This window comes from Stegastes partitus, unplaced genomic scaffold, assembly GCF_000690725.1.
Source record: "Stegastes partitus isolate 25-593 unplaced genomic scaffold, Stegastes_partitus-1.0.2 Scaffold24, whole genome shotgun sequence".
In the NCBI taxonomy this organism is placed as follows: Eukaryota; Metazoa; Chordata; class Actinopteri; family Pomacentridae; genus Stegastes; species Stegastes partitus.
Genome location: NW_007577755.1, coordinates 520,776 through 546,296, shown reverse-complemented (window position 1 = coordinate 546,296; position 25,521 = coordinate 520,776). Strand labels below are relative to the sequence as shown.

The following is a 25,521-nucleotide window of genomic DNA, read 5'->3' as shown; positions in this document are numbered from 1 at the left end:
TGATAGCATTTCTGTCTGGGGATTAGTTTTTAGCATACAAAGCCAATGTACGCACCCAGTTATCATCATCATATCCGGCATTCTCACATAAAACTACCAAAGTTTTAGCAAAGTCCTGGTCTGCTTCAGGGATCAATCTGGACAATTTTGCAAAATGACGTTTCCAGGCGGCTAGTTTCTGTGTTTCATTTCAGTCACGACTCAAAAACAAATGTTTAACCCTACTCAGGACTTTCCTGTTGCCATACGTAGAAGGTCTTTCGGGGTCTATTGGATAGACTCTGAAATATCCATATGTGGATATGTGCAAAATATTTGCTGGTATTCATTATAGACTTTTATACAATGTTAAATACATTTTCTGATAAGTTGACATATTTTTGGGTCCAAATGCATGACAAATGTCCCTCTTTTTATATTAAAAATAAAAAAAAACTGTCACCTAAACCAAATGACCTGGGGTCCAAAAGACCCCAAAACTCCTGAACAGGGTTAAAATATGGTTGGACAATATATCGTTTCAGCATCAACACTGAGAAGTGCGTATGTGAGGTGAGGCAGGTTAACTACAACTGCAACTTTTTTTGCTGCTTCATGCAACAAGAAAACCTCGCATGATTCTCATTTGCCACAATTAATCTACAAAAAAGAGGTCTGATGTAACATAGTTGAAGGTTCTTAGATACAGAGCTTGTCGACTGCTGCACATGTGCACAGCAAAATGAGCGAAAACCAGGAGAGAAACACTGGCAGGAAGATTTGGTTGCAGAAAGAACATGCAACATTATGTTTGCTGCAGAAAGAAGGAGTTTTTCTGCAGTTGTTGTCACCACATGAAGCAACATGACCAATTTGCTTAATCGTTTAAATCAGAAAGACAAAACTTTGTATGACGAGTGCAAAGCCACATGTGAATGACGTGAACTTTTTACATTCTGAATGTTTCTAAAAAAGTAACTAAAGCTGTCCAATAAATGTACAACAACCATATTTTGCTGTGTGTAGCGTGGTGGAAATTTGAAGTACAACATGGAAAACAGTGGCTGCAGGGATTTTGCGGACAAGATCTTTAGAAAGGTCAGACACTGGTGCTGGAAGGCAAATAGCTGGTTGGATGAAGTTGAAGCTCAGGGTTGTCCACATACTTTTAGTCGTGTCTTTTAATTGTAATATGTTCAAACTGTGCTCTTCCACAAAGAAATCCCATTAATTTCACTGTATGTCCATATATATCACATTTGATGGTTGTCTGCCTGGTTTGGTGCTGTGATTTCCAATTCAATTCATCTTAATGTTTCACCAGTTGTCCCACATTACTCAGCAGTCATTAGTTTTTATTGGCTCTGTGTAACAGTCACACACGACAAGCCGCTAACTGTCTGCTTCGACTGAGATAAACACCAGAAAATAAATGATGGCCAGTAATCATGAAGCTGTCAGACTTGTAAAAACGTTCCTTTTGACCTGATGTTCAAAAATGTTTAAATGTTTAATGCCGCTCTGACTCCCGGAGACAGATGTGAAGATATGAACTGTGGCCAGAAGTGTCATTAAAAATACACTCTTTCCATTCAAAGAACCACATCAATCCTCAGGGAAGCTTCTCAAAAGACTTTGTAAAACCTGTTTCACACTCTAAAGAGACGCCGTGCTCACTTGAAATTTAAAGTCAGAGCCATGCAGCATGCAGATAGACATGTGACATTTAAAATAACTCTGATTTAAATAAGGTTTCTACACTAACTGCAGGGGAATACTGCTTTAATGGACACAGAATCAGTGCAGCTAGGAGTAAACTGAAACCTACATGACTGACAGACTGTTGTAATTGTTTTATTGAGTCCAACAGTGATAAGATTAAGCCGGAAAGACTCTGATACTGAGATTAATAAAGTAAGTGGCAATGAAATCGGATATTCACTCATCTGGCACTGAGGAATCCTTATTGTGGAGGATAAATGATAAAAAGACTGACTTAAAAGCTGCAAATACAAACTCACAGTTCCTTGATTTGTGCGCATTTGCAGCCTGATTGGCTGAATGTGTTGGAGACACCTGTTGATTTGGACAACGTGCGCCTTTTTTTTTCCTACAGGGAAAATCTCCTGCAGATTTTTATGGCATCACTCTGACATGTGGCCATTAAAGGGCCCGGAGCAAAAAACAGCTGCTGAACTCACCCTGGCCGCTTTAGACGAGTAGGGGTCGTCGAACAGGGCCCACACCTTCGGTTGCCAAACTTCGCAGCAGCCCCTTGACCTGTCAGGACAGTCCTCGATGCCGAACCGTCTCGGCATCTCTCTGTCGTCGTCGGTGTCCTCCGGCTCCGGCGGCTCAAATATCTCCAAGGCCTCCTCCGCGTCCCGGTGCTGCCGGTAGGTCATCCAGCAGCACGGCTCCACGTCGGTCTCGTCTATCCCCCAAAACGCCAGCTCCTCCTCGAAGAGCGGCCCGCAGACATCGGCCGGGCAGTGCAGCTTGCCGGTCCGGTAATAGTTGAGCACGTAGGCGAAGATGCCCGGGTGTCTGTCGAAGAAGAACTCTGTGGCGCTCGGGGGCGCAGCGTCCGAGTCGGAGCTGACCTGCGGGTCCGGGTCCGCCAGCCACGCCAGGCGCGTCCCCGGCAGGGTCCTCAGGGTGCTCTTGTAGGTTTCATGTCGAGTGCCGCCCACGTTGATGATAATTTTGTCCGACTCTTCCCCTCTGGACATCTCCTCCTTCAGACATGATTTGGACGGAGGTTTGTTGCCTGACTTTCGCCCTCGGTAAGACGAAACACACACCGAGCTTATCATTTAAGCAGACCTTGTGGCTTTACGCCCCTTTCTTGCAAACTGTTGTACAAAAAAATCAAAAAATGAACGCAAAGTGCGCCCTCATTTCAGACCCAAGTCCGTATAGAATGACCTGTGTGGCTCATTTATCCGAACAATAAAGGTCCAGACGGCGCCAAAGTGAAGCGCTCAGTGAAAACCACCTGTAACAACTCAGTCCGGTGTCGCGACAAAACGCAGGAGGTCAGACTGGATGGAGGTGTTTTCGTCGAATAGATTACACAAGGTGACTTAAACAGATGCGTGCAGATGTTGCACTTAATTCCAGTCCATGAAGACGAGGTTGTTGCCACTAAAATGCAGAATATTGTCTTTTTACGCACAGTTTTACGCGTCGATCAGAGAAGTAATGTGACACTCCTCGCTCCCCTTTTCCACAAATCTTATCCAAATTCTGCAGCGCCAAAATCCACAACTATTCCTCACAACTTTTCCCTTCTCCACTCATGAAGAGGAAACCAGAGAACGGTCCAGCGGTGCAGCGCATTCAGTCAAGCAGTGACAGATTTCACTAATGTCTTCCTGTTGAAAACGCTCAGTTCGCGTGCCAGATGTGGGGTTGTTTTCCAGCGGGGGGATCTGTTGCTTCTCCACAAGTAGCCTGCATCTTCCCCTAGCGACACAGCCCGGTTGGATGGTGCGTTCAACAACAGGCTCGGCAGTTTAACTCTTTGGGTGCTGAAGGCTGGCGCATGATTGAACCACTCCCTCTAATTAGAGAGAGAGGATGGGTTGATGAGGTGTGCGAGAGAAGGCAGAGGGTATGAGAGCAATAACTCTGTTTAATTAGGCGTGTTCACTTTGTGTTGGGTTGATTGTTCATATTCAGGTCTGATGCATCTCAGGAACACACCGACCTGCACAGTGGCATCAACGACTCACAGCTTCAAATGTAAGAAGTCAGGTTGGAGACCAGTGGTAACAGGTGCAAACAGCTCTCAGCATCATTTAAGCATTTCTGTAAACAATAGTTTACTTTGTATTCCTGCACTGGGCTATTTTAGGTTGGATATGTTAGTATAATATTCACTGTTGTTCAGAAACTGCCAACAAACTACTTAAATGAGGGCATTTACTCAGACTGTATTCAAGGATTAATGTTCAGTTCCAACAGAGGTTAGATGTGCGTTTAGCCAAGAGCATCAAGCAGTATATATGACTAATATTACTAAGACACTGAACAGTCTGGTCCAACAGGTAGCTGTTAGGCCTTAGGTGTGTTTACACAACTGATAACCCGAGGTTGCCACCCAGTGGATACTTCAGTGAACAACATGTTTACATGAGCACAAATATATGAGCTGGTCAGTGGTTGAGAAATAGCACATGAGGATATTTACAAGTAGTGGTGGAGCATTGGACAATTTTACAAATGTAAACGCAGCATACAAATAGTCGCCCTCTCTGACTCAGAGACAAGGTTAAAAATGTTATGTTTAGAAAAGGTTTCAGTTTAGCCAGTTGTGCACAAAAGTTCTTGAGCCATTCAACGGGTGATGGATTCTTTAGCATTATGTTGATCCACAGTCTGGTCAGGTGTTTCTTTAAGGGTCAATGATCAAATAAGGTGACCCGTGTTTATAAAATACCATCTTAACCCTATTCAGGACTTTCATGTTGCCATATGTAGAAGGTCTTTCGGGGTCCATTGGACCCCAAGAAAGAATAGCAAAATCTTTGTTCGTATTCATTATAGATGTTTATACTATGTTGAATATATTTTCTGATAAGTTGATGTATTTTTGGTTCCAAATGCATGACAAATGTCCCTCTTTTTATATTAAAAAAATACAATCTTCAAAAAAAAAAAAAAAAAACTAAAACAAGAACTGTCACCTAAACCAAATGGCCTGGGGTCCAAAAGTCCTGAATAGGGTCAAAATGCAACTTTGTTCAAATGGCAATAGATGACTAAAGCTGGATGCTGGTACATCAGTTAGAGTCAAAGACAGATGCTATAGTGTCCACAATGCCAACATTTGTCATCTAAGAAATGTTGTCACTTGTGATGTCCTAGATGAGTGTCTGTCTTTGACTCCACTCTACATCTGGCCATCATCATTTTAAACATAGTGCATACTTGGTTGTTTCATGACATCGGTTCTGTTATAGAGATGCCATGTGTTAAGACACCAAATACTTATTCCCCTATGTTTAATAGAATGTACAAAATTCAATAAAATATTACATGAAGGGATCTACACTGACATCACATATAAAAGTATGTTTACAGGTTATCGTCTCACTATTTAAAACTCTGTGGATGTGTTCAAAATCTTGACTGAAATACAACTTACCGCTATGTTGGTCTTGTTCAGCTGCAGCTACATTTTGAGATGAGCACCTTACCTTGATAACAGTCTTATCTGTGTTATGACAACTTGAAATGCAGGGATGTGTAAGTAAAAATTATCATACAAGTGCAATTACCTGAAAATTATATACCATACAGGTGGTGAAGATGCCAGTCGAGCATCTTTAGTAAACATATTAATTGATTCCCTTCAGCAATTCCCTGCCCAGATTCTCTAGATGATCGTATCAGTAAATAACAGTCAGGGATGCTGACTTTTTAGACAGAGAAAAAGAAAAAAGTCACTTCTGCTCACGTTTCTATTGTAAACCTTTGCCTCAGTGGGCCAACATATGCTGTGAAAATGTTGTCAATTTATTTAGTTTTTTAAATAAATTGTATGTTGTGCATTATGATGACAAATGAAAGAGAGCTGTATTGTGTTTTAGAGTCTGTTTATTATAGAAAGTCAAAAAATCTGTAAAGTCACATCATTTTTAAACAACTGTGATAAGTCTTGTTCTGTTGAAGTCCATGGTTTTAGTCCACTTCCTCGATGGTGGGACCCTGGGAGTTGCCTCCTGCTTCACTGCCGCAGCTTCCCGACGGTGCCGTTCCCTGGTACAACTTTGTCACAATCGGCTTGCACACTTTCTCTAGTTCCTTCTGCTGATGCTCGTACTCGTCCTTCTCTGCCAGCTGGTTGTTCTCCAGCCATGAAATCATCTGGTTGCACTTGTCGATGACCATCTTTTTGTCCTCCTCGCTAATCTTTCCTTTCATGTTGTCGTCCTCAACGCTGCTCTTCATGTGGTAGGCGTACGACTCCAGCGAGTTCTTTGCTGCGATCTTGTCTCTCTGCACGTCATCCTCAGCTTTGTACTTTTCAGCATCCTGTACCATTCGCTCAATCTCCTCCTTGCTCAGACGGCCCTTGTCATTGGTGATGGTGATCTTGTTTTCTTTGCCGGTGCTTTTGTCGACGGCGGACACGTTCAGAATGCCATTGGCGTCGATGTCGAACGTTACCTCCACCTGTGGCACACCTCTGGGAGCAGGAGGGATACCTGTGAGCTCAAACTTGCCCAGTAGGTTGTTGTCTTTGGTCATGGCTCTCTCACCTTCGTACACCTGGATCAGCACACCTGGCTGGTTGTCTGAGTAGGTGGAGAAAATCTGGGTCTGCTTGGAGGGGATTGTGGTGTTTCGCTTGATTAAAGGCGTCATAACTCCACCTGCAGTTTCGATGCCCAGAGACAGAGGAGCCACGTCCAGCAGCAGCAGATCCTGGACGTTCTCTGAAGTGTCGCCCATGAGGATAGCAGCCTGGACTGCTGCTCCGTAAGCCACGGCTTCATCTGGGTTGATGCTCTTGTTCAGGTCTCTGCCATTGAAAAAGTCCTGTAAGAGTTTCTGGATTTTGGGAATTCTGGTGGAGCCACCGACCAGGACAATTTCATGGACCTTGGACTTGTCCAGTTTGGCATCTTGCAGGGCCTTCTCAACTGGCTCCAGTGTTCCCCTGAAGAGCTCCGAATTGAGCTCCTCAAACCGTGCCCTTGTGATTGAAGTGTAAAAGTCAATTCCCTCAAACAGAGAGTCGATCTCGATGTTGGCCTGTGTGCTGGATGACAAGGTCCTCTTTGCTCTCTCACAAGCTGTGCGCAGTCTCCTCACCGCTCTCTTATTATGGCTGATGTCCTTCTTGTGTTTTCTTTTAAATTCCTCTACGAAGTGGTTGACCATGCGGTTGTCAAAGTCCTCCCCACCAAGGTGTGTGTCTCCTGCGGTGGCTTTCACCTCAAAGATGCCGTCCTCGATGGTCAGGATGGACACGTCAAAGGTGCCGCCACCGAGATCAAAGATGAGCACGTTGCGCTCTCCTCTTTTACCTTTATCCAGGCCATAGGCAATGGCTGCTGCTGTGGGCTCATTGATGATCCTCAGAACATTTAGTCCAGAGATCACCCCGGCATCCTTGGTGGCTTGTCTTTGTGAATCATTGAAGTAAGCCGGCACTGTGATGACTGCGTTCGACACCCTCTGTCCCAGGTAGGCCTCAGCTATCTCTTTCATCTTAACCAGGACCATGGAGGAAACCTCCTCAGGATAGAACGCCTTGGTCTCCCCCTTATAGTCCACCTGGACTTTGGGCTTTCCATTGTCACTGATCACCTTGAAAGGCCAGAGTTTCATGTCGGACTGGACAACCGGGTCGTTGAAGTTTCTTCCGATGAGCCGTTTGGCGTCAAAGACTGTGTTGGTTGGGTTCATGGCGACTTGGTTCTTGGCGGCGTCTCCAATGAGCCGCTCTGTGTCTGTGAAGGCCACATAGCTGGGAGTGGTCCTGTTGCCCTGGTCGTTGGCGATTATCTCCACTTTGCCATGCTGGAAAACCCCAACGCAGGAATAGGTGGTGCCCAGATCGATGCCAATGGATACTCCCTTAGCTGAGGACATCTTGTTTGTTGCTTTGAAGTTTCTAAACAGATTGAGGAAATATTGCATTTTGAAACAACTGCTGCTGAAATCAAAATTATTGATAGAAATAATGCTGATGAACCGTCTGCATGCTTGATCCATCTAATTGTCAGAGCTGTATCTTACAGGTACAGTTAAAATTAAGGAAATATTGGCTGTATGAAGCTAGCTACATGCTGGTGAGGGCTCCAGTGAATATAATAGCCTCACTTCACTTCACTGCCTCTAATTTATGTATCCCTTAATTAAAACATTTCTGTGATGGAAATGACTAAAACCACAAGCTTAAATGATTTTAAAGACATTTTCTACCTTCATTCATTAATAAAGATAATAAAAAGCAGAATTAATGCATCAGTGCTGTTAAGTTTTAATGTCATCTTTTAGAGAACAAACCATTAAAACAGAGCCTCAGGACACATCTTCCCAGTTACAGCATTAAGGAGTCTGTACTGATGCTTCCGTTCTAAACTTTTAACCATCTAAAATCAAATAATTGTTATTACTTACATTCAGTGATAAACTCTCTGTTGCTCTGAAGTGTAGAAGGATGTCCCGGAGTAGTTTCCTTCGTGTCGGCTGTTGCCTTTGTGTGTTTCCTTTGAAACTCATGCCTGGACTCTGTCAGGCCTGTTGCTTATATACATGCAACCAGGGTTCCAGAAAGCTCCTCGCCCCTCCTCCTCCTCCAAGCTCAGTGACTGAGTTGTTAATATTAGAAAGAAACTCATGCAGCTGGCTTGGTGCAAGACGGTCGGTGAATATTCCAGAGCGGGACAGAAGTCTGAGGCTCAGCCAGCAGGGCTGACTGTAAAGGAACTGAATGTGGAGAATGTAGCAGTAAGACACATTCAGGCAGGTATGTAGCAGCTCTGAATGTCACCGAAATAATGGAACAAATAGAACTACCAAACCAGTGACGTATGAAGATCTCTCTAGATTGTTCCTTGGTGTTATTTTTCTTTGTATAAACACACTTTGTTTAAAGTTGCTTTCCTCTGTTAAAAAGACTTGCTTTATTGCTAATTTAATGCATTCATTTACATACATAGTATACACTTATGTCATCTTGATCACATGAGATATTACTTTTGGTGGTATATTTTCTCAACATATAGCTCATACATTAGTTACAATTACAACCAGAAGCAGTGGAAGGAAGACAGTAAATGTACCACTAATTAATGTGGTTTTACAAAAAGAAATGATTGATTTAATTGCAGTCAGAGCTGATATTTACTTGTTGTAAATGATTTAAAAGGCACATTCATATCATGGCCTTAAAGGCAACATCCCGTCAAACAACTCTTGAGGGAGACGCACCTCAGCTGGAATCTAAGTAAGCAAAGAAATGCTTTTCCTTAACCTCTCCAACTAGCTTTTAAAACATCCTGCCTGTTATCTTTATCATACTGTATACTGAGCCTTAATAGAACATCTTAATCTGCTGTTAGCACAATAACATAGCTCTGCTTTGCTTTATTTAGGAAAAGCTCTGAGTGTTGACCGAAACTCCACAGGGCAGGAATTTAAAATGTGCTAAAACATTCACAGGCTATTAAAAATTCCTAAAATAAACAATACTCGATCAAGCCGTTTACTTAACAAGCGCTATATTTCACTGGACTCTGATGTAATAAAAAAAGATGACTGGATGTTGCCTTTTAGGGCATGTATGCAGATACCATTCAGCGAGATCATTTAAAGCATAGAAAACCTTCCTAAAAGAATGTACACTGTAATACAGAGTTTGTTTTGGCTCAGCCTAAACTCCGGCTCGTGGAATGTACTCGTAAAATCTTGATGTCACTGACAGACAAAACATAAATGGTATCTTCTGTGTTTCATTCTTGCGGCCATCATTTGGCACTGTGCGTAATTCGGGTAAACAAACAAATCAACGACTATGTGATCTAGTAACATAAGCAGCGGCTAACTAAATACGTACATACACATCAAAGCATGCAAGTAGGCTTTTCTTTAAACACATGACAAGACGTGTAAAATGTTAACTTGGTTATACATTATGTTTTCCTACATCTTACTCTCATTTTTAATGGTTAACCCTACCTCTGAAGTGCTATTAATAAATTACATTCAGCATAAGTAAAATAATTCCTCCTTTTTGTAGCAATTTAGAAAATAAAATAGATATCTCTGTTTATCCCAGGGTCTCCGTGCGTCGAGATCAGGCGTTAATATCTGGAAGAAAACACAGCGTTATTGTAAAGATGTAAATCTGAACAGTTAATTACATCAAGACACTTTGTTGAAAATCAAGGGACTGGAAGCTGGTGAACACCTACCTGTAATAATTAGGTTTGAAGGGGCCGTTCTTGTTGAGGCCCATGTACTTGGCCTGCTCGTCAGACAGCTCCGTGAGGTGGGCATCGAAGTTTGGTAGGTGCAGACTGGCCACATATTCATCTAGAAGAAAGAGACAGATTGAAATGCACACAGTCTGGATAAAGTGCATGTCATTCTTGGGTCCCCTGATGATGCAATTTTTAGCTGAAGCCATGAGGTGGCAACAATGAGCAGCTTTACATGAACTAGTACAAACTGATTAAGGTGTACAAAGTCGACTCTTACCCATTTTCTTGGGCAGGAGATACACATCCTGTTTGTAACGTCCTTCTGGAGCATTGAACAGCTCAATCAGGGCCAGAGCCTACACACAACACAAACCACAAACCAGTCTCATAAGCGGTGCCCCTGGAATCACATGTTCCTACAGACAGCTTTAAAGAACAGTGAGAAGCAAAACTGTCCTCCAGCTGCCCCAAAAGTAAAAGCATCTGTTCTGATCTTTCCCTGAAGGGATCAGTAGAAAGAAAAACCACCAACCTGAGTAGTAGCAGTGATAGACAACACAAACGTAGGCACAGTGGAGCAGCTCAGATTCAAGAGGCGACCCTAAGAAATAACAGAATGCATGTATGAAACACACTGTAGAAACTGATTCCACACACATACACGTCATGTTTTGTGCTGGTTTAAGCGTGGCGTCACAAGCCAATCGTGTGATACTTTGGAGACTTTAAAGTTTTGTGTGGATATAGTACTGTGAAGGGACATTACCTCTGCCAGCAGGACAACCCTCTTTCCATCGGGCCAGATGATGTGGTCAACCTGAGAGCGAACCCTCTCCCAGGTCAGCTCTGGGCTGCGCAGACTCGCCTGCGGGCATAGGAGGGAAATACAGGTAAAAGATGAGAGGAATAATTGTATACAACAAGAGTGTCATTGATGTGCTAATATGTCCACGTGGGTGTTCCATGTGAACATATGAACATCAAGAGTGTTCAAACAAAGACCAGCGGCACATAAATGCACTTTAAGGTGCGAATAAAACAGGCCTGTCCAGCTGCAGCACATTTCATGGAAATGAATCATGTGTTCTCTTCCCTTAAATAGATTCCAATTGAGTAGAAATGTTTTGCTAAAGAGAGGGGGCGGGGGAGATAAGAGAAGTCGCTCCATTAGAGGCAGACCTCCTGGATTTCTAAATATGGAACTTAAAGCCATTTTTGTAAAGTCTACAGGAGTATTTATGATCTTAGACACCACAAAGAACAGGATTATTTTGTGCAACAGTACTTTTCAGTGTTTTAAATTCCATTGAGTGCCTGTATTTGTACACATATTGAGCAAATGAACATCTTTTAGGGGTCAGCCAATATGGGGTTTTCAGGGCAAATACTGATAGCTGTCAATGAGATCGACAAACATTTGGACCAATATACATCTGAGGTTTAAATCTGAAGTAAATATTTAATAATTACAACACAAAACTTTGTTGGAATACATTTGCATATATATGTTGCACATGTGTTTAATTAAACGTTAAAAAGTCAAACATTATCCTTCAGTGTTTACAGGTTGTTCCTCCTGACATTTAACAAACCAGAAAGTCCTGTGGGTGGGACATTGTGGGAGACCACAGAGTGATGACTACAGATCGAGAGGCGGCTGCATCAGAGTCAAGATAGAACAATTTAAATCTATTGTATTGGGAATCTGTTTTTAAAAGTATAACAATAATTGGTAAAATGCTGAATATTTACCACATCAATCTCAGTGTTGGAATGTCCCATATTGCAGACGATGCAGCCGTTCTTCATTCGGTCAAGCTGTTCTCTGGTAACAACATTCTTGTTGCCTTTATTTAGAGAAAAACAACAGCTATGTGTTGTCACTGAAGTGAGAGTCATTGCAGAGTGTTGAATCTAAAAAAAACAGTTTTTGCAATAACAGCTAATTTACGGCTACATGTAAATTGGTATTGGAATCGCTGCTATCTAACACACAGAGACCCCAAAAGCATTTAAACATTTTGATAAAAAGCCTCATCTTCTCCCTCGACTGGAACATTTACATGCATTTGTATGCTGGAAACATGGTGATTATCAAAGCAGAAGTAATAGATTATCACTGCATGGGGCACAGTACCAGTGCAAGTTATCACCACGTCCATCTGCCGAATCACTTCGCTCAGCTTGACCACTCGGAAACCATCCATGCTGCATGGAAACAGTACAGATCTTTGTTAGGATAACCAAGACAGATAGAAAACTGCTCATGAAAAATGATGACAACATTTTGTCTGAAGCTAAGAAACAACACAGAGACAGAAAGTAGGGGAGCACATTTAGTGGTAGAGCGGTGCTGAATGCTAATGGTTAGTGACTCACCATGCCTGCAGGGCACAGATGGGGTCAATCTCTGTGATGCACACAATGGCTCCAAGAGCTTTAAGAGCAGTGCAGCAGCCTTTTCCCACCTATAGACCACAAAACAGTGTGATAAAAAGCTCTGCTGCACGCAACAATCCAGCCATTCTATCAAAAGTGAGATAAATTTCGAATCAAAGAATAGTTCACCTCTCCATAGCCACACACAACAACTTGTTTGCCTCCAAACATTATATCCGTGGTCCTCTTCAAGCTGGCAGAAACAATAAAATGACACATCGTGACCATCTTGAAGCATCTTCATGCTCCAAATACAGCCAGTATTTTACATATAAAAACAGTAGCATGACTGCAAACAGTATTTATCTTCTACTGATTGTCCTCACCCATCCAGGATAGATTCACGACAGCAGTAGAGGTTGTCAAATTTCTGCTTGGTGACTGAGTCATTCACATTCATGGCAGGGACACACAGCTTACCAGCCTTAGACAACTGGTACAATCTGAAAGGATACATGAGAAACATTTTCAGTCAGATACACAAGCACATATCTACACAAACTGAGATGTAATCCTGTGTGACCCTACACTTTTCAGAGCATCCGGCTAAGTAAGTCCTTTGAGTTGCACATGTACAGCTGATGTGCGATACCTTCAAATGGGTTCCAGTCAAATCAGGCCGCTGACCTTTTAAATCTAAAGTGTGGCTGTGTATTAATACTTATATGACCTATATAACTGCATTTGATACCGTTTCTGCTGACACAGTATGTCATTCATCAAAAACGCCTCTGTTGGGAGCTTGGGTTACTTCTAGCTCAGCTCCATCTAGAGGTCAAAATAATGTACACATTTCATGGAAAGCATTGTTAAAAGCAGCTTAATCTGGGTTAAAAACTGCTACAGTAGTGGGCTTTCCTAGATTTTTTTATTTATTTTTTGGCTGTATTATCTCTGTAAGTAGGTAATAAAACAGAAAGTAGGTCAAATACTTTGCATCCAAACACATCTGTCAAAATAGCTGCTACATTATTTTATATGGTCGGTGGAAAACAGTAAAAATCATCAAAGTATATAACACAGATAAACTATATTGTTAGAAGAGCAACAGCAATGTCAAGGTCAAAATACCTGCCGTTTAACAGCGTATTATGTTCGGCATATTCCAGCTATGACCTTGTGACTGCTGTTACACTGTACTGCTGCTGGCAATGCAGATTGTGTTTAGAATACATTTTGATGATGTTTAAAAGGTTTTCCCTTTTTTTTTTTGGCTTTTTTCAACAATGCATACATCACTTCACCCTTTTTTAGAATTCTTTTACTGACATGATTAAAATGTGTTTACAGTGGTAAATCCTACTTAATCCTTATTCATAAGGTGTTTACATTATTTTGGCTTTGGCTTATTTTAGCGTTAAAGGGACCGTTGGCCTGTTGGCAGCAGTAGGAATTAAAGAATTTAGTATCCCACAGCACATCTTTTGTAACCTTGTATGTGGACCTTATATAACTACAACCGTGTAATGAGTATTAATAATTTAAAAATATTGGCATAATGTAATATTTATGAGGCATTACGGCTACCATAAGCTGTGTTACAGGTATGTGATGCTTTGGTGGTTAAAAGAGGGCACAACCTGACACTTATTTTTTTTTATAGTTTTTGCAATTATTTCCAGCAGTCACAATTGTGGATCCACATTTTATTGACTGATATCAGAATGGGTCCCTTTGTCCTACAGTTTATGCACAAAGCAGTGAGCATGGTACTTGAAAGTAAACAGACACAGGCTGTACACTTGTTCTTGAATTCACACTTTAAAGGTCTTACATTGTGTCCTTTTCAGCAAATCATCAAAGTCTACATGTTCCCACAGTGTGTCTTTCAGTTTTTCAGCTCACATTACTGGAAAGATGGTTACTTTCACTGTGAGTGTATATCCCTGGTTTTAGGGCTGTTCTAAAGGAGCTATTTTCCTCTCAAAACCAATGAGCTGAGGCTGTTTCCACCCCCTTCAGACAGAACATGCTGTCTGCGTCCGTTTGAGTGGGACTTGAGAAGTGGCAGAAGTAAAGTGTCTTCATATAACAACCACAAATCACAATAAAAATCGATTTTCACCAAGTGGGACCTCCCAAACTTATCAGCTCTAAGCTTCATCCCACCTGTGAACCCCGGTGACGCTCTCCTCTACAATGCCTCGGACTTTTTTGAAGACGCTGGGATACTTCTTGTACACCCAGTGGGTTAAGTCACCACCATCATCCAAGATCTAAGAGGAGCAAGTCAGAATGAACAGCATGAAAGAAAAGCTCTAAAATAAGGCCAGACTAAGGTCAGCATTAAATTTATCACAGGACTGCTGATACCATATTGGCCTGCCAGCCCTCAGTGTTGACACAGCGATCGATGCACCACCAGAAGTCATCCTCTGACTCACCCTTCCATGCAAACACAGGTACCCCTGCAGGAAACAGAACACACACACTTAAGGGTGAAGACAGCATGAGCAATGGGTCCATTAGTGTACTTTACACAGTGAAAGGATAGGTGCAAATAGGTAGATGTTGACTTTAGGGTTCGTGTGAATTTACTATGAAACAAAGTATTTAAAAACGAAACCAAGTCCATGTTCTATTGTACTAAAGACAGCTAAATTAATATAGAGCTTCTTAATCGAAGAAATAAACGTTTTATAGCCAACATTAACCCACAAACCAGACCAACCATTACTAATAGTTGGTAACAGTGCCCTTCTTAGGTCCATATTAAAAGCATGCTGACATTTTAATGAGATTTAGTTTCAAACACTAAAGTTACACAAAAAAAGGTTTGTTTGTAACACTCGCCTTAGAGAGGAGAGGCTCTTACCTGTCTCAGCAAGAGCAGCGGCCACCTCATTCTGAGTGGAGTAGATGTTACAGGCAGTCCAGCGACACTGGGCCCCGAGAGCTACCAGGGTTTCAATCAGGACCTAAGAGAAGAAATAATATGTGCAGATAAATAAGAAGGTGGCAGCAGCAGGAAGAAGAAAATGCAAAATCAGAGAGAGCTGCAGTGAAGACGTACTGCTGTCTGAGCTGTTATATGTGTACAGCCGACTATCTTCGCCCCAGCCAGCGGCTTCTCCCCCTGGGCTCTCTTCCTCAAGGAGATCAGGGCAGACATGTCTGCAGGGGGAAACAGATCGAGACCAGTTAAAGGTAACTGAGAGAACTTAAAGGTCAAGTTTTGTTTTGGGAGAAAGAAGAAGGACGACCCCTTTTGAATACAAAAACAAACCCTTTCTGAAAGGTAAATATGCAGTAAATGGCTGGAAAATGGAAACTGACTGAACAACAAATGTCAGCAACAGCTGCTGCCGCCCAGGCTTGAAGCCTGAAGAACACTTGTCAAGCACTCACGCCTACTTATCGCTCACAAAGAAACAGTAAACAGCCAGAGAGGCAGAAGAGAGAAGAGGGAGTCCACAAAACACCCACATGCTTGTGATGAGAGTTGAGAAGAAAAGAACATATGTAACAAATGATGAATAGAACGGAGGGAGAACTCTGATCATGTTTCCACAATAACACTGACACTGCCCCAGCCTTGGGTCATAGACTGTTGTGAAATCAGGAGGAGAAGACCTTTATCAAATAGTGTCTAAGCAGCAGAACAGATGCCATGTGATACATATCTGGGAACAAAGTCACAACAGGTAGCTCAAAGCCCTCTTTGTATAAATGGCAACGATAGCAAGGCTATTATCTGACTGTATCACAATGAAATCACAGAGAAACTGTGAAAGCAACTTTTAAAATTCATAAAAAATCTACCTGAGTGCCTCCTTGCATTAGAAAAGCAACTCCAACACACCTCATCAAAAAGCAGCTATCATCATGTTATATACTATTTCATCTTTAGAGATATAAAAAAAACCATGGTGATGTTCTAAACACCCACAATGTGCCAGTGAGGTCTGATATACCTTGTTCTGCGATTTCAATTTCTCGGCGGCCAAATTCGGCCTGCTTGATGTTCTTCACACAGAAGTCGCTGCTGCCGTGTGTGTTGACCTGGGCTTTGTCCCGAGGGGAGGTTTCATCATCGGAGCTGTCGGTGTAGGATGCAGCTGGGAAACGGAGAACACAAAAGGTCACTTTTGTGGCAAAGCATACAAAAGAGGCAGTTATGAAATATATACTTCAAAAGCACTGTGTGACAGTTGGAGCTTGCTTGTGCTTTTCTTGTATTTGTGCGTTTACACTCATGTACATGGGTGCACTTATATACATTCTTTCAAAAAGATGCGCAGTGTACACGTAAAATTAATCAGTAATTTTTTTTTTTTAATTTGACAAAACAGACAATGTATTTTTAACACCTCATGGAGGTGGAAGAAAACTGCGCAGTACCTGAGCTGTAGCTGTCTGTAGAGGACTGAGAGATGGACCTTGAGAGGGAGCGGCGGCCTGCCTTGGTCGGGTACTTAGTGAATTCCTGTTTGTCCTCTGCGTTCGCAAACTGGATCTGGAGACATAAAATGATTCATAGTGAAAACATTAAAAAAAATAAAAAATCCAGACATTTACTGATTTACTGTCTGGATTTTTCAATTTGTGTTGACTGATTAAGTGTCAACAATGAAATCAGGGGAAGACGGGACAAAAGCCACCATCGTCACCACACATCCACAGTGATGACAGTCTATTATAAGCTTTACATAATGCGTTCACACTCAGCTTATATTTGGACTCACTGTGCTGTTTCAGCCACTAAAATTGTCCTTTCAAAAAGGAAATCAGCTTGTTACAGTAAATCACAGGTGGATCAGGAAGAAGAGAGCTGGTGCCTATTTTTAGATGCTCCCTCCTGCTCTGTGATTTATGCTTTGTTCAAATACACAGGATTCAATTGTTGGTGGCTGTGATTCATTGTGTCAATCCAATCCTTCAAAGAACCCGGCATCAAAGACCAGGACACACATAAATTAGATCAGCAAACAGCTAGCCTGGCTGTTTGCTAGCTTAATATTTAATAAAATGTTACAAAACCAAATCACACAAGATTTTTGAAACTCGCGTTATACACCTGGCACTGGAAATAAACAGGACTCTTAGAAATGCATGCTTTCTGAACAGAATATCAGGTAACTGAGCTGCTCAGCATTGTACTGATACAGAGAGTCTGCAGGTGCGTATCAGGTACCTCACGACGACCTTTAATCTTAGACCCGATTGTGTTTTATGTTCTGACTGATGTTGGCAAAAGAGCGACTACTGCAGGTTTAGCAAGATGGTGAAGTATTAAAAACACTGAAACCAATGATACGGAAACATTGCTAAAACCCTGATGAGGTGTTGCACAGAGACCTGCTATCTCTCAAGAGTTCCTACCAGCATCATGCTGGCTTAGAGTCAAAATACAGGATTGCACTTTGATGATGTGCCACTTGTCTTTCTCACAACATTGTATAATGTCACAACACCGAATAATGTCATGCGTGTGGTGGACTTTTAGGATACTTGTTGTAAATGCAGGAGGTTTGCAACTTTCTTCCTGAATCACCTTTCCCTGTGTCCTGTCCTGAACGTCTTAATGTTTTCCTCAACTTTTACAGGTGCTTTTATGGGTTGAGCACGCTCAAAGCTCACTAAACCAATTCAAACACCTTCTTGTTGCTTTGACTTTTTGAATCCCAACCATTTGACTTCTCTTTAATGGTAATGTTAGAATGCTAGAGTCAGTCAGTGAGGATCAACACAGCTTCACTCTCTTTCTTAAGCATTTCCATTAGTCATCAATTTCTTCAAATATCTTAATTCATTGACCATGCTGAGGGATTCCCCTTTTCTCCTTTTTTGAGTATCACTAGAATCGTTTTTTGCTTTAACTTGTCATGAAGTAAATGTTGATTTGCATAATGTAACGGATATAGAAAAACGAGACAGTCAGCGATTAGATAACTGAACACGATGCAATTCTGTTTGTCACTGAGTACGACGTCTGGCAAAAATGAAAGCTTGATTTACAGCAAAAAGGAAGTATATCTGCAATTGCGCAAGCAAAATAGGAAGAGAACAGCGCTTTTGTTTTCCCCGGTGGGTATTGGTAGCTTTCCCCGGGTAGTTAAAATGGCAGAACAACCAGAGTAACTATGGAAACTCTACCCAGCAAAAGAAGAAGAGCCCCGTTGTCAGAGGAGGCAAAGAAAGAGAAGAAGGCAAAGAAGAACCCCTGACAGGCTTTCATTCCACAGAGAGGACTCTGGGTCTTGAGAAAGTTCAATACCGACATTCAGTTGGCATTATTTCTGCTAAATCAGTAAGCAGCAAAACCTGCCAACTTATTAATTCAACTGCTCTGCCTTTATCACCACTCTGATATCAGGGTGACTATTTCACTTGACCTCTTCAGTGAACATGCTTCTTTCTTTTCTCTTATTTCCTGAGTGGTGTTTCGTGTCCTGTGTTCTTGGTAATTGCTAGGTTCTGAGGAAAATGGAATGGCAGCGGTGGCGCCAGCAGTGATACCATTCGGAAACTCTAGGAGGGAAAAAAGTTGAAAAGTTGTCTGTTGCCACGTTAAATTTCCATATCATGTGTTTGGACTACAAACTAACAAGCAGACCGGCAGAGTTGACACAACACACAGAGGATGAATCCGGAAACACATATATGCCAGACTGACAACAGTGAGTTGTTAGTCTACAGTCAAGTCTCACAGCTTCAGCTTAGTATTAATGATTATGTCATTGACGAGCAACGACACGACATTAAATCCGTACAAAATGCACTAAAAATATTTTGTCAGTTTACGGTGGGTGCAACGGGTACACACGGCTTAGCAACCTAGTAGTCAGCACACAAACACTGAATGGGATTCATAGAGCCGGCAGCTACATAACTTATGATAAGTACTGATAACACCTTAACATAACCATACTTGTACTTATTCATATTAATCATAAATAACAGATATGATCTCCATTTATTCAAAATGACAAACTATGGCAGAAATACCTAAACAGCAGTAACTTTTTCGCTAAATATTTATCTTTTACTGTCCCTCTTTCTATGGGCAGTGACACTGGGGCTTCAGCAGCCTACTGTGTCAGTGTAAAGAAACTCAAGAAGCCTGTGAGGCAGAGCAAACTGAGGAGATCTCTGCATGTCTCTTTTCACAACTGCGAGTGTGCTTGCAAAATAGCACTTTTATGTTGACTTTGCATCAGTTTGGACTCTTGAGGATGAAGCAGACAATTTACACAGTCTGTTCTTCCTCAGTTCACAGACGTTGGAATCAGAGAATCCTTCTCTGGTGGTTACAGCATTAAGGAAACTAGAGGTTAATCTAATTAATGATGAATTACTCAGTGTTACAGAAGACAGCATTATGTTTCTTGTACTCTTCCACGGGAACCCTCTCTCAAATGGTGAGTTTTGTTCATATCTTAGGCCTACTGAGGAGAAATTCAAATTCAAACTGCATTTCAATTGAATTTTTGGTTGCAAGTCCAAAAATTTCCATCGACTGTAAAAAGAAGATAGAACTTGCAATACGCTGAAAGTTACTCAAGTTCATTTGTGTGCAGGATATCCAGCAGCATGACATGCAAGTGTCCTCCACAGGTTGCCTGTAATGCATTAGTAGCAACTCACCCTTTCTCTCCCGTGCCCATGTTTGTGTGCCATGGCTGCCAATCACTGCCTGGTCTCTCCAGTTTTCCAGCCTCCCTCCCTGTGCCTGTGTGTCCTCTGTGTGATGGTACTAGGTGTCCCTGATGCTATTATCCCAGAACACTCCCAGGCAGAGCTAGGGGGGAGGTTCCCACCTATTATCGTGATTTCTAATGGCTAACCTGGAGAGAGAGAAAGAGAGTGTGAGAGAGGCCTAGACCGAAAGGGGAGGTCAATTCTAACGGAGCCTCTCTCTTTCTCTCTCTCTTCCTCTCGTGTCCACTCTCTCTGGTTCTGCCCTTGACAACCAGCTGCTAAAGTCAGTAGGTTGTGTTTTACGGTAATTTTTTTGAAGTGCACAGCACAACGCAGGAGCATGTTGCAAAGACAGACGGATGCAGACACGTATGGATGCACGAATGAGAAATATATAAAAAGACATGCACGCTCACACAAAAAACACATTTGGTGCAGCTTTCACTTTCAGCCGGCGCTCCTGATTTGGACTACTAAATAAAAGGGGATTGGCAGGAGGAATTAAACCCTGTATCCATTAGCCTTCTGGTGCATCAATAAGCGCCCCATCCAACTCCATGCTCCAGCTAAAAATACCCTTTCTCTCCTAGATAGCAGGCCAGGTCACAGACTTAAGCTGTAGTGTGGCTGTCAGTGGTGTAAGGGCTCAGCGTGGGCCTGACATAAGACGACACTAACTAGTTAGCCAACACACAGCACTACTGCTCTAAGGCACCATGTAAGCAACCCACAACTACTCACTACGGTCGCAATCAACAAGTCAAACGCATGTGACCTGAAGTGTTTATTATAGATTTAACGGTACATAGATGGTAAAGCAAGTCTAAGAAGTTCAAGTGTGGCTTTAAAATCACCCCTTTGGTCTTGTAAAGGCGCCTGTTTAGGTCAACACATGCACGACAGATTACACAGTGTTGTGAAAAAACATACTAATCCTTCCTCCACAACTATGTGACCTTTAGCAGAAACTATACCTTCTACTTACTACGAGGGTAATACTAAACTATATTTCATCAACAAACACAATGGAATCCAATCATGTTGTCTGCCACTATCACATTGTTCTTAAAATTGTAAAAAAAAGAAGGTAAATCCAGAATACTGATAACAAATACTGAGAGATCCCATGGGCGAGACTGAGAACACAGTTAGAAAATGATGAAACCAGTCAGTATGGATGTGCTATATTTCTCAGCTTATGGTGACTTTTCCCCCCAAACAGTATGTTAGTTGTGTGGACTACGGCAAACTTCGACTTTGAATAAACACTATAAAGAAACTGTTGTCAGTGCTGCTGCTAAATATAGCTGTTTGGACCTAAAGTTTCACAGTGAAAAAATGTGTCATATTTTTTCACTGCAACATTTTTCAAATGATTCTCTTGTCAGTGTCTTTATAGAATTTTTTTCAGTGTCTCCAGGTCACATTCTACTCACGAGGACAATCCTAGTGATTTTTAAATAGTACATAAGCTGGAGGGGCTTTAAGTTTGACTGACTGTCTAAGAGTTTACTGTTCTGTTTTCTGTACTGTCTCCTTCCGCGTCTTCATTTAAACTCTCCAGAGGAGGGGGGAAAAAAAATGCATTTGACCTTGATGAATCTCTGCCATAATGTTGGCAGACAAACAAGATGAGATCGTGAAAATAAGGTATGAACACAATTCAGGCTCTATGTAAAACAGCCCATAGGGATCAGATAAAAATGATGATGCAGGAACGAACGCACAGTGAGTGAGTCCCGTCCCCAGGGGGCGTATTGCATAACTGCTGGATGGATTTAAAGAAGGAGGAGGCAGAGTGGTGGTGTTCTCTGACTCGCCCACCCTCACACTCCACACATTTAATTTCAATTTGCAGCCTTGATTGTGTTTACTCGCTGCACCTTCTCGATGATTACGTGACGAGGCTCAGCAAAGCTCAACAAACATCCAACTCTATTTTTTTCATGCGTGACATTATCTGAAATTCATATTCGTTCTATTTTTATTTTCCAATCATTTGCAGTAGTTATTTTACTCATTCTTTTTTTTTTTTTCATGCAAGCAGTCAGCTCAGTTTGACACCGGGCTCTCACATTTATTCATAACACACAGCTTTGTTTTCGTAAGGGCAGTTCACATTCCTACCATCCAATATGTTTTCAATCAGACTCCCTGAGGCGGCTCACACAGTCCACACATTATTGCCTTGTCAGACAGGGGGTCGGAGCTAATATTACCAAGTCTATGAGCCCCGCTGCTGGGAAAATATATATTTTTACTTTTCAAATTGTTTTGTCCACCTCCTGTGAACATACTTGTGTAAAATAGACTTTGGAGGAGCCAAAACAGAAATTCAGCTACACAAAAAAGATAATGACTAATAAGAATTATTAGCACACCTTACATAACTTAACACTATATTACAATTCTTGCAATCTTAGTTTTTGCTTAGACTGTCACAGGCATTAATTCAAATCTATCACAATTTTTTAGCCTGCAGTTTAGATTATTGTTTAGCAGTTATTTAGCGAAGTGGTCTTTCAGTTGCCACTTGTGATATTTTGCTTGCTGCTCTTCTCTGTCAGTGTTTTCCTTCACTGGGATTTTTGCAGCTTCTCCACTTGCCACATTACATAATTCTGCATTTCTTGTGGCTGATTGATGAGTCAGTTTAGGGAACAATTATTAAGTCACAGTCAATTAGGAAAACATTTCATTTTAATCTGAACACTAGTTGGTGGTGTGCCACATGGAAGTCTTATTATCACTCTAATGAGTGACAACAACAACCAAATTACAGAAGCACAAAAATCCCAAAATGCACAAGACAACAAAATCATCCATCCATTATCTATACACTGCTTATTCCTCACTAGGGTGGTGGGGGGGCTGGAGTCTATCCCAGCTGACTTAAAGCGAAGGCAGGGGACACCCTGGACAGGTCACCAGTCTATCACAGAGCTACACTTAGAGACAGACAACCAAGCACACTCACATTCACACCTACGGACAATTTAGAATCACCAATTAACCTCAACATGCTTTTGGACGTTGTGGGAGGAAGCCGGAGAACCCGGAGAGAACCCAGCACGGGGAGAACATGCAAACTCCATGCAGAAAGATTCTGGGTGTCCTAACCAAGATGTGAATCGGCAACCTTCTAGCTGGGAGGCAACGATCCTAACCACCGAGCAACCCCAACAAAATCATGATCAACCCAATACATCAAAAGCAGAAGGTCAAGATGTGAGGCCAGCTTTTGCATTTAAATTTTAAACGTGACACCAGTCAGTGCCGGGTATCAGTTGCGTCTAACACCAACACTGCATAATTACTTAATGTGTCATGCGATGTCAAGGTGATCCTGCAGCAAACTTATTGTAAATGAAACTATTCTGAATATATATGAATTCCTGGCTACAATACATTAAGATGAATGAACTAAGGATCAAAGATACAGTAATCATAGCTTGTTAAACATCTGTAGTGATATCTATCTTAACTTGGATATCTTCTGAAATACATATGCTTAATAATATTAATTGATGGAAAGCTAATATTGGTGTTAACTGCTGTATGGATCCAGCTCTTGCTCTAAAAATCACCACAATATGAAAGCGCACTAGTAAGAAGCACAGGTGTCAAAGGTCACCTTGAGAGATAGAAAATGTCTCAGTCAGGATGCCAAAGCTAACAATGCTACGTCCTTACAAAAGAGGGTGTAATCATCACACCTGTGGGACAGTGTGTACCATGATACCACAAAAAAGTCCACAAAGTTTTCTTTTCAACATCTGAAAAGGATGACTCTTGTGCCTGTAGCCAGGTGTTACACACAGTGATGGATTCGTAATATGTTCTTTTGCTTTGTGCTGTTGAATAACAGCCAAGAAATCCAAGGCCTTTTCTCACAGGTGCATCTTGTGCTGCCAATACATATTTATCATGCATTACTAACAGAGACGATGCCCACACATGCACAGCTGAACAGCTTCAAGCCAGCAGAGGATGTACTGACTAAATATCAGCGTGATTAGATTGTAGCCACAGAAAATGCAGTTTAATTTTTATGCTACTACACCTTAAAATATTAATTCTGGTAGGGTGGAGTGAAATTTTTTACAACATGAAGCCTGCATTTCGGTAACTACCTCATACTTACCATACAGACCCCCTGTCTAAGCTCAGGTATATTAGCCCGTGTATTTCTCTACTTTGCTGAGGCCTTACATCAGAGATTTAAGAGCTCAACGTGGCTTTTAGGTGTTTCCTGCCTACAGGATGTTGGCATGATGTAGAGATTGTGAGTTAAACAAACAGGAAGGCTACAGTCAGGTAGATCTCAACAATAATCCAGCCTTGATGAAAGTGAAAATTATATGCTGTTCCCTCAGTAATAACATAGTAAAAGCTATGATTAGACACTATCTGATGTGAGACAGTGGAGCAAAGCTAGGTGAAATGATTCCAGCTTGGGAAGGAGGGATCCCTCATTTAGGAGTGCTTAGAAATGATGATATTGCCTGATTGAATGTACACATCATCATCACATTGCAGAGCCTTTGCTGTACACTAGTACTTGACTGCAGTGCATTTGCAACGTGAATGTGTCCTGCTCACATGTGCCTGCCTGCAGCGCAACACAGCCTCTTTCACCCAATGGCAGTGACTGATGGCGAGCATCACGTTTCTTACCTTCTTGACGGATTTCAGTGTGGGCACTGCGGTGAACGCTGCGGACGGCATCTCCCCCACGTTCATGTTCACATCGCTGCTGTTCTTGCTGACGGTCAACGCAGAGTATTTCTCCGCGACGTTTTCCGTCTCCTTCACATATTTCGTGGCTTGTTTCACCTCCGTCTTGCTGTCCACCACCGAGTCTGTCATTGCGTCCGAAGCGGTGCTGTCACCGGAGAGGAGAGGAGGAAAAAAAGGAAAACGCCGGTAATTGAGTTCCGAGCTAACGTTCGGCCGTCTCGCGCTCTCTCGGCTAGCTTACAACAACAAAAAACAAAATGAGGACGCCGGAGCACGAAGAGTGTATAAAGTAGCTCGCATCGACAGAAAAATACCTGCTTTCCCTGCTTCTTTACTTTCTTAAAAGAGCAACACAAACAGTTGTTTCGGTCCCGCAGGTCTGCTGTCAGCCACAGACAGCAACATCTCCGAGAGGGGACGGTGAGGGGGGCGGTTTGTTGAGCCTGTCACCGTAAGCAGTGGGCTGTGTGTAGGCGGTGATCACCAGTCCGCGCCGGTAGGAGAGGGAAACCGAGAAGTAACGGGCTCAGGGTCGTTACTCGTTACCCCTGCGGAGAGTACGTGCGGTATTTACTTGCGTTACTGTCAGCTGGCGCAGCGTAGATGTTCAGTTTCCATCGTCTTGGATTAACCGTCCTCTGAGGTAGAGCGCTAGTCCCGCCTCCTGCGCTCTGATTGGCTGATCGCGGCTTACTGTACAAAATCTACAGCCTCTCATTGGCTGAGCGTACTAATCACGCTGTGTAACCCAAGAGGTCCTGTTCAGGGAAAGGTATTA

The 25,521-nt window shown here is 42.1% G+C and overlaps 3 protein-coding genes across 5 annotated transcripts in view; all 3 read right to left on the bottom strand.

The window, feature by feature from the left end:
- The window catches only part of kcnc4 (potassium voltage-gated channel, Shaw-related subfamily, member 4), a 33,896-nt gene extending 30,601 nt beyond the window's left edge, over nt 1-3,295 (bottom strand). Inside the window, exon 1 of the mRNA XM_008296266.1 lies at nt 2,181-3,295. Coding sequence (XP_008294488.1) covers nt 2,181-2,795 — 615 coding nt within the window. The 5' untranslated portion in view covers nt 2,796-3,295. The remainder of the gene's footprint in view (nt 1-2,180) is intronic.
- A 2,270-nt stretch (nt 3,296-5,565) lies between these two features.
- hspa1b (heat shock protein family A (Hsp70) member 1B) lies at nt 5,566-8,219 on the bottom strand. The gene is made up of 2 exons (XM_008296254.1): nt 8,119-8,219; nt 5,566-7,609 (listed from the first exon to the last, which is right to left on the bottom strand). Exon 2 carries the CDS (start codon nt 7,585-7,587, stop codon nt 5,668-5,670), a length of 1,920 nt encoding a protein of 639 aa, XP_008294476.1. The 5' UTR covers nt 7,588-7,609; nt 8,119-8,219; the 3' UTR covers nt 5,566-5,667.
- Nucleotides 8,220-8,585: 366 nt separating this feature from the next.
- On the bottom strand, nt 8,586-25,240 carry ahcyl1 (adenosylhomocysteinase-like 1). 3 transcript variants are annotated; one of them, XM_008296233.1, is made up of 18 exons: nt 25,058-25,239; nt 24,681-24,888; nt 16,704-16,818; nt 16,277-16,420; nt 15,376-15,476; nt 15,178-15,280; nt 14,676-14,770; nt 14,472-14,578; nt 12,689-12,805; nt 12,492-12,555; nt 12,303-12,391; nt 12,061-12,131; nt 11,676-11,770; nt 10,690-10,788; nt 10,456-10,524; nt 10,201-10,279; nt 9,915-10,035; nt 8,586-9,810 (listed from the first exon to the last, which is right to left on the bottom strand). In XM_008296233.1, exons 2-18 carry the CDS (start codon nt 24,870-24,872, stop codon nt 9,804-9,806), a joined length of 1,668 nt encoding a protein of 555 aa, XP_008294455.1. In that variant the 5' UTR covers nt 24,873-24,888; nt 25,058-25,239; the 3' UTR covers nt 8,586-9,803. The 3 variants fall into 3 exon arrangements, with proteins under 3 accessions (XP_008294455.1, XP_008294446.1, XP_008294464.1); XM_008296224.1 differs by having other exon boundaries at nt 24,681-25,239; XM_008296242.1 differs by lacking the exon at nt 8,586-9,810 and having other exon boundaries at nt 9,911-10,035; nt 24,681-25,240.
- Between the last annotated feature and the right edge of the window lie 281 nt (nt 25,241-25,521).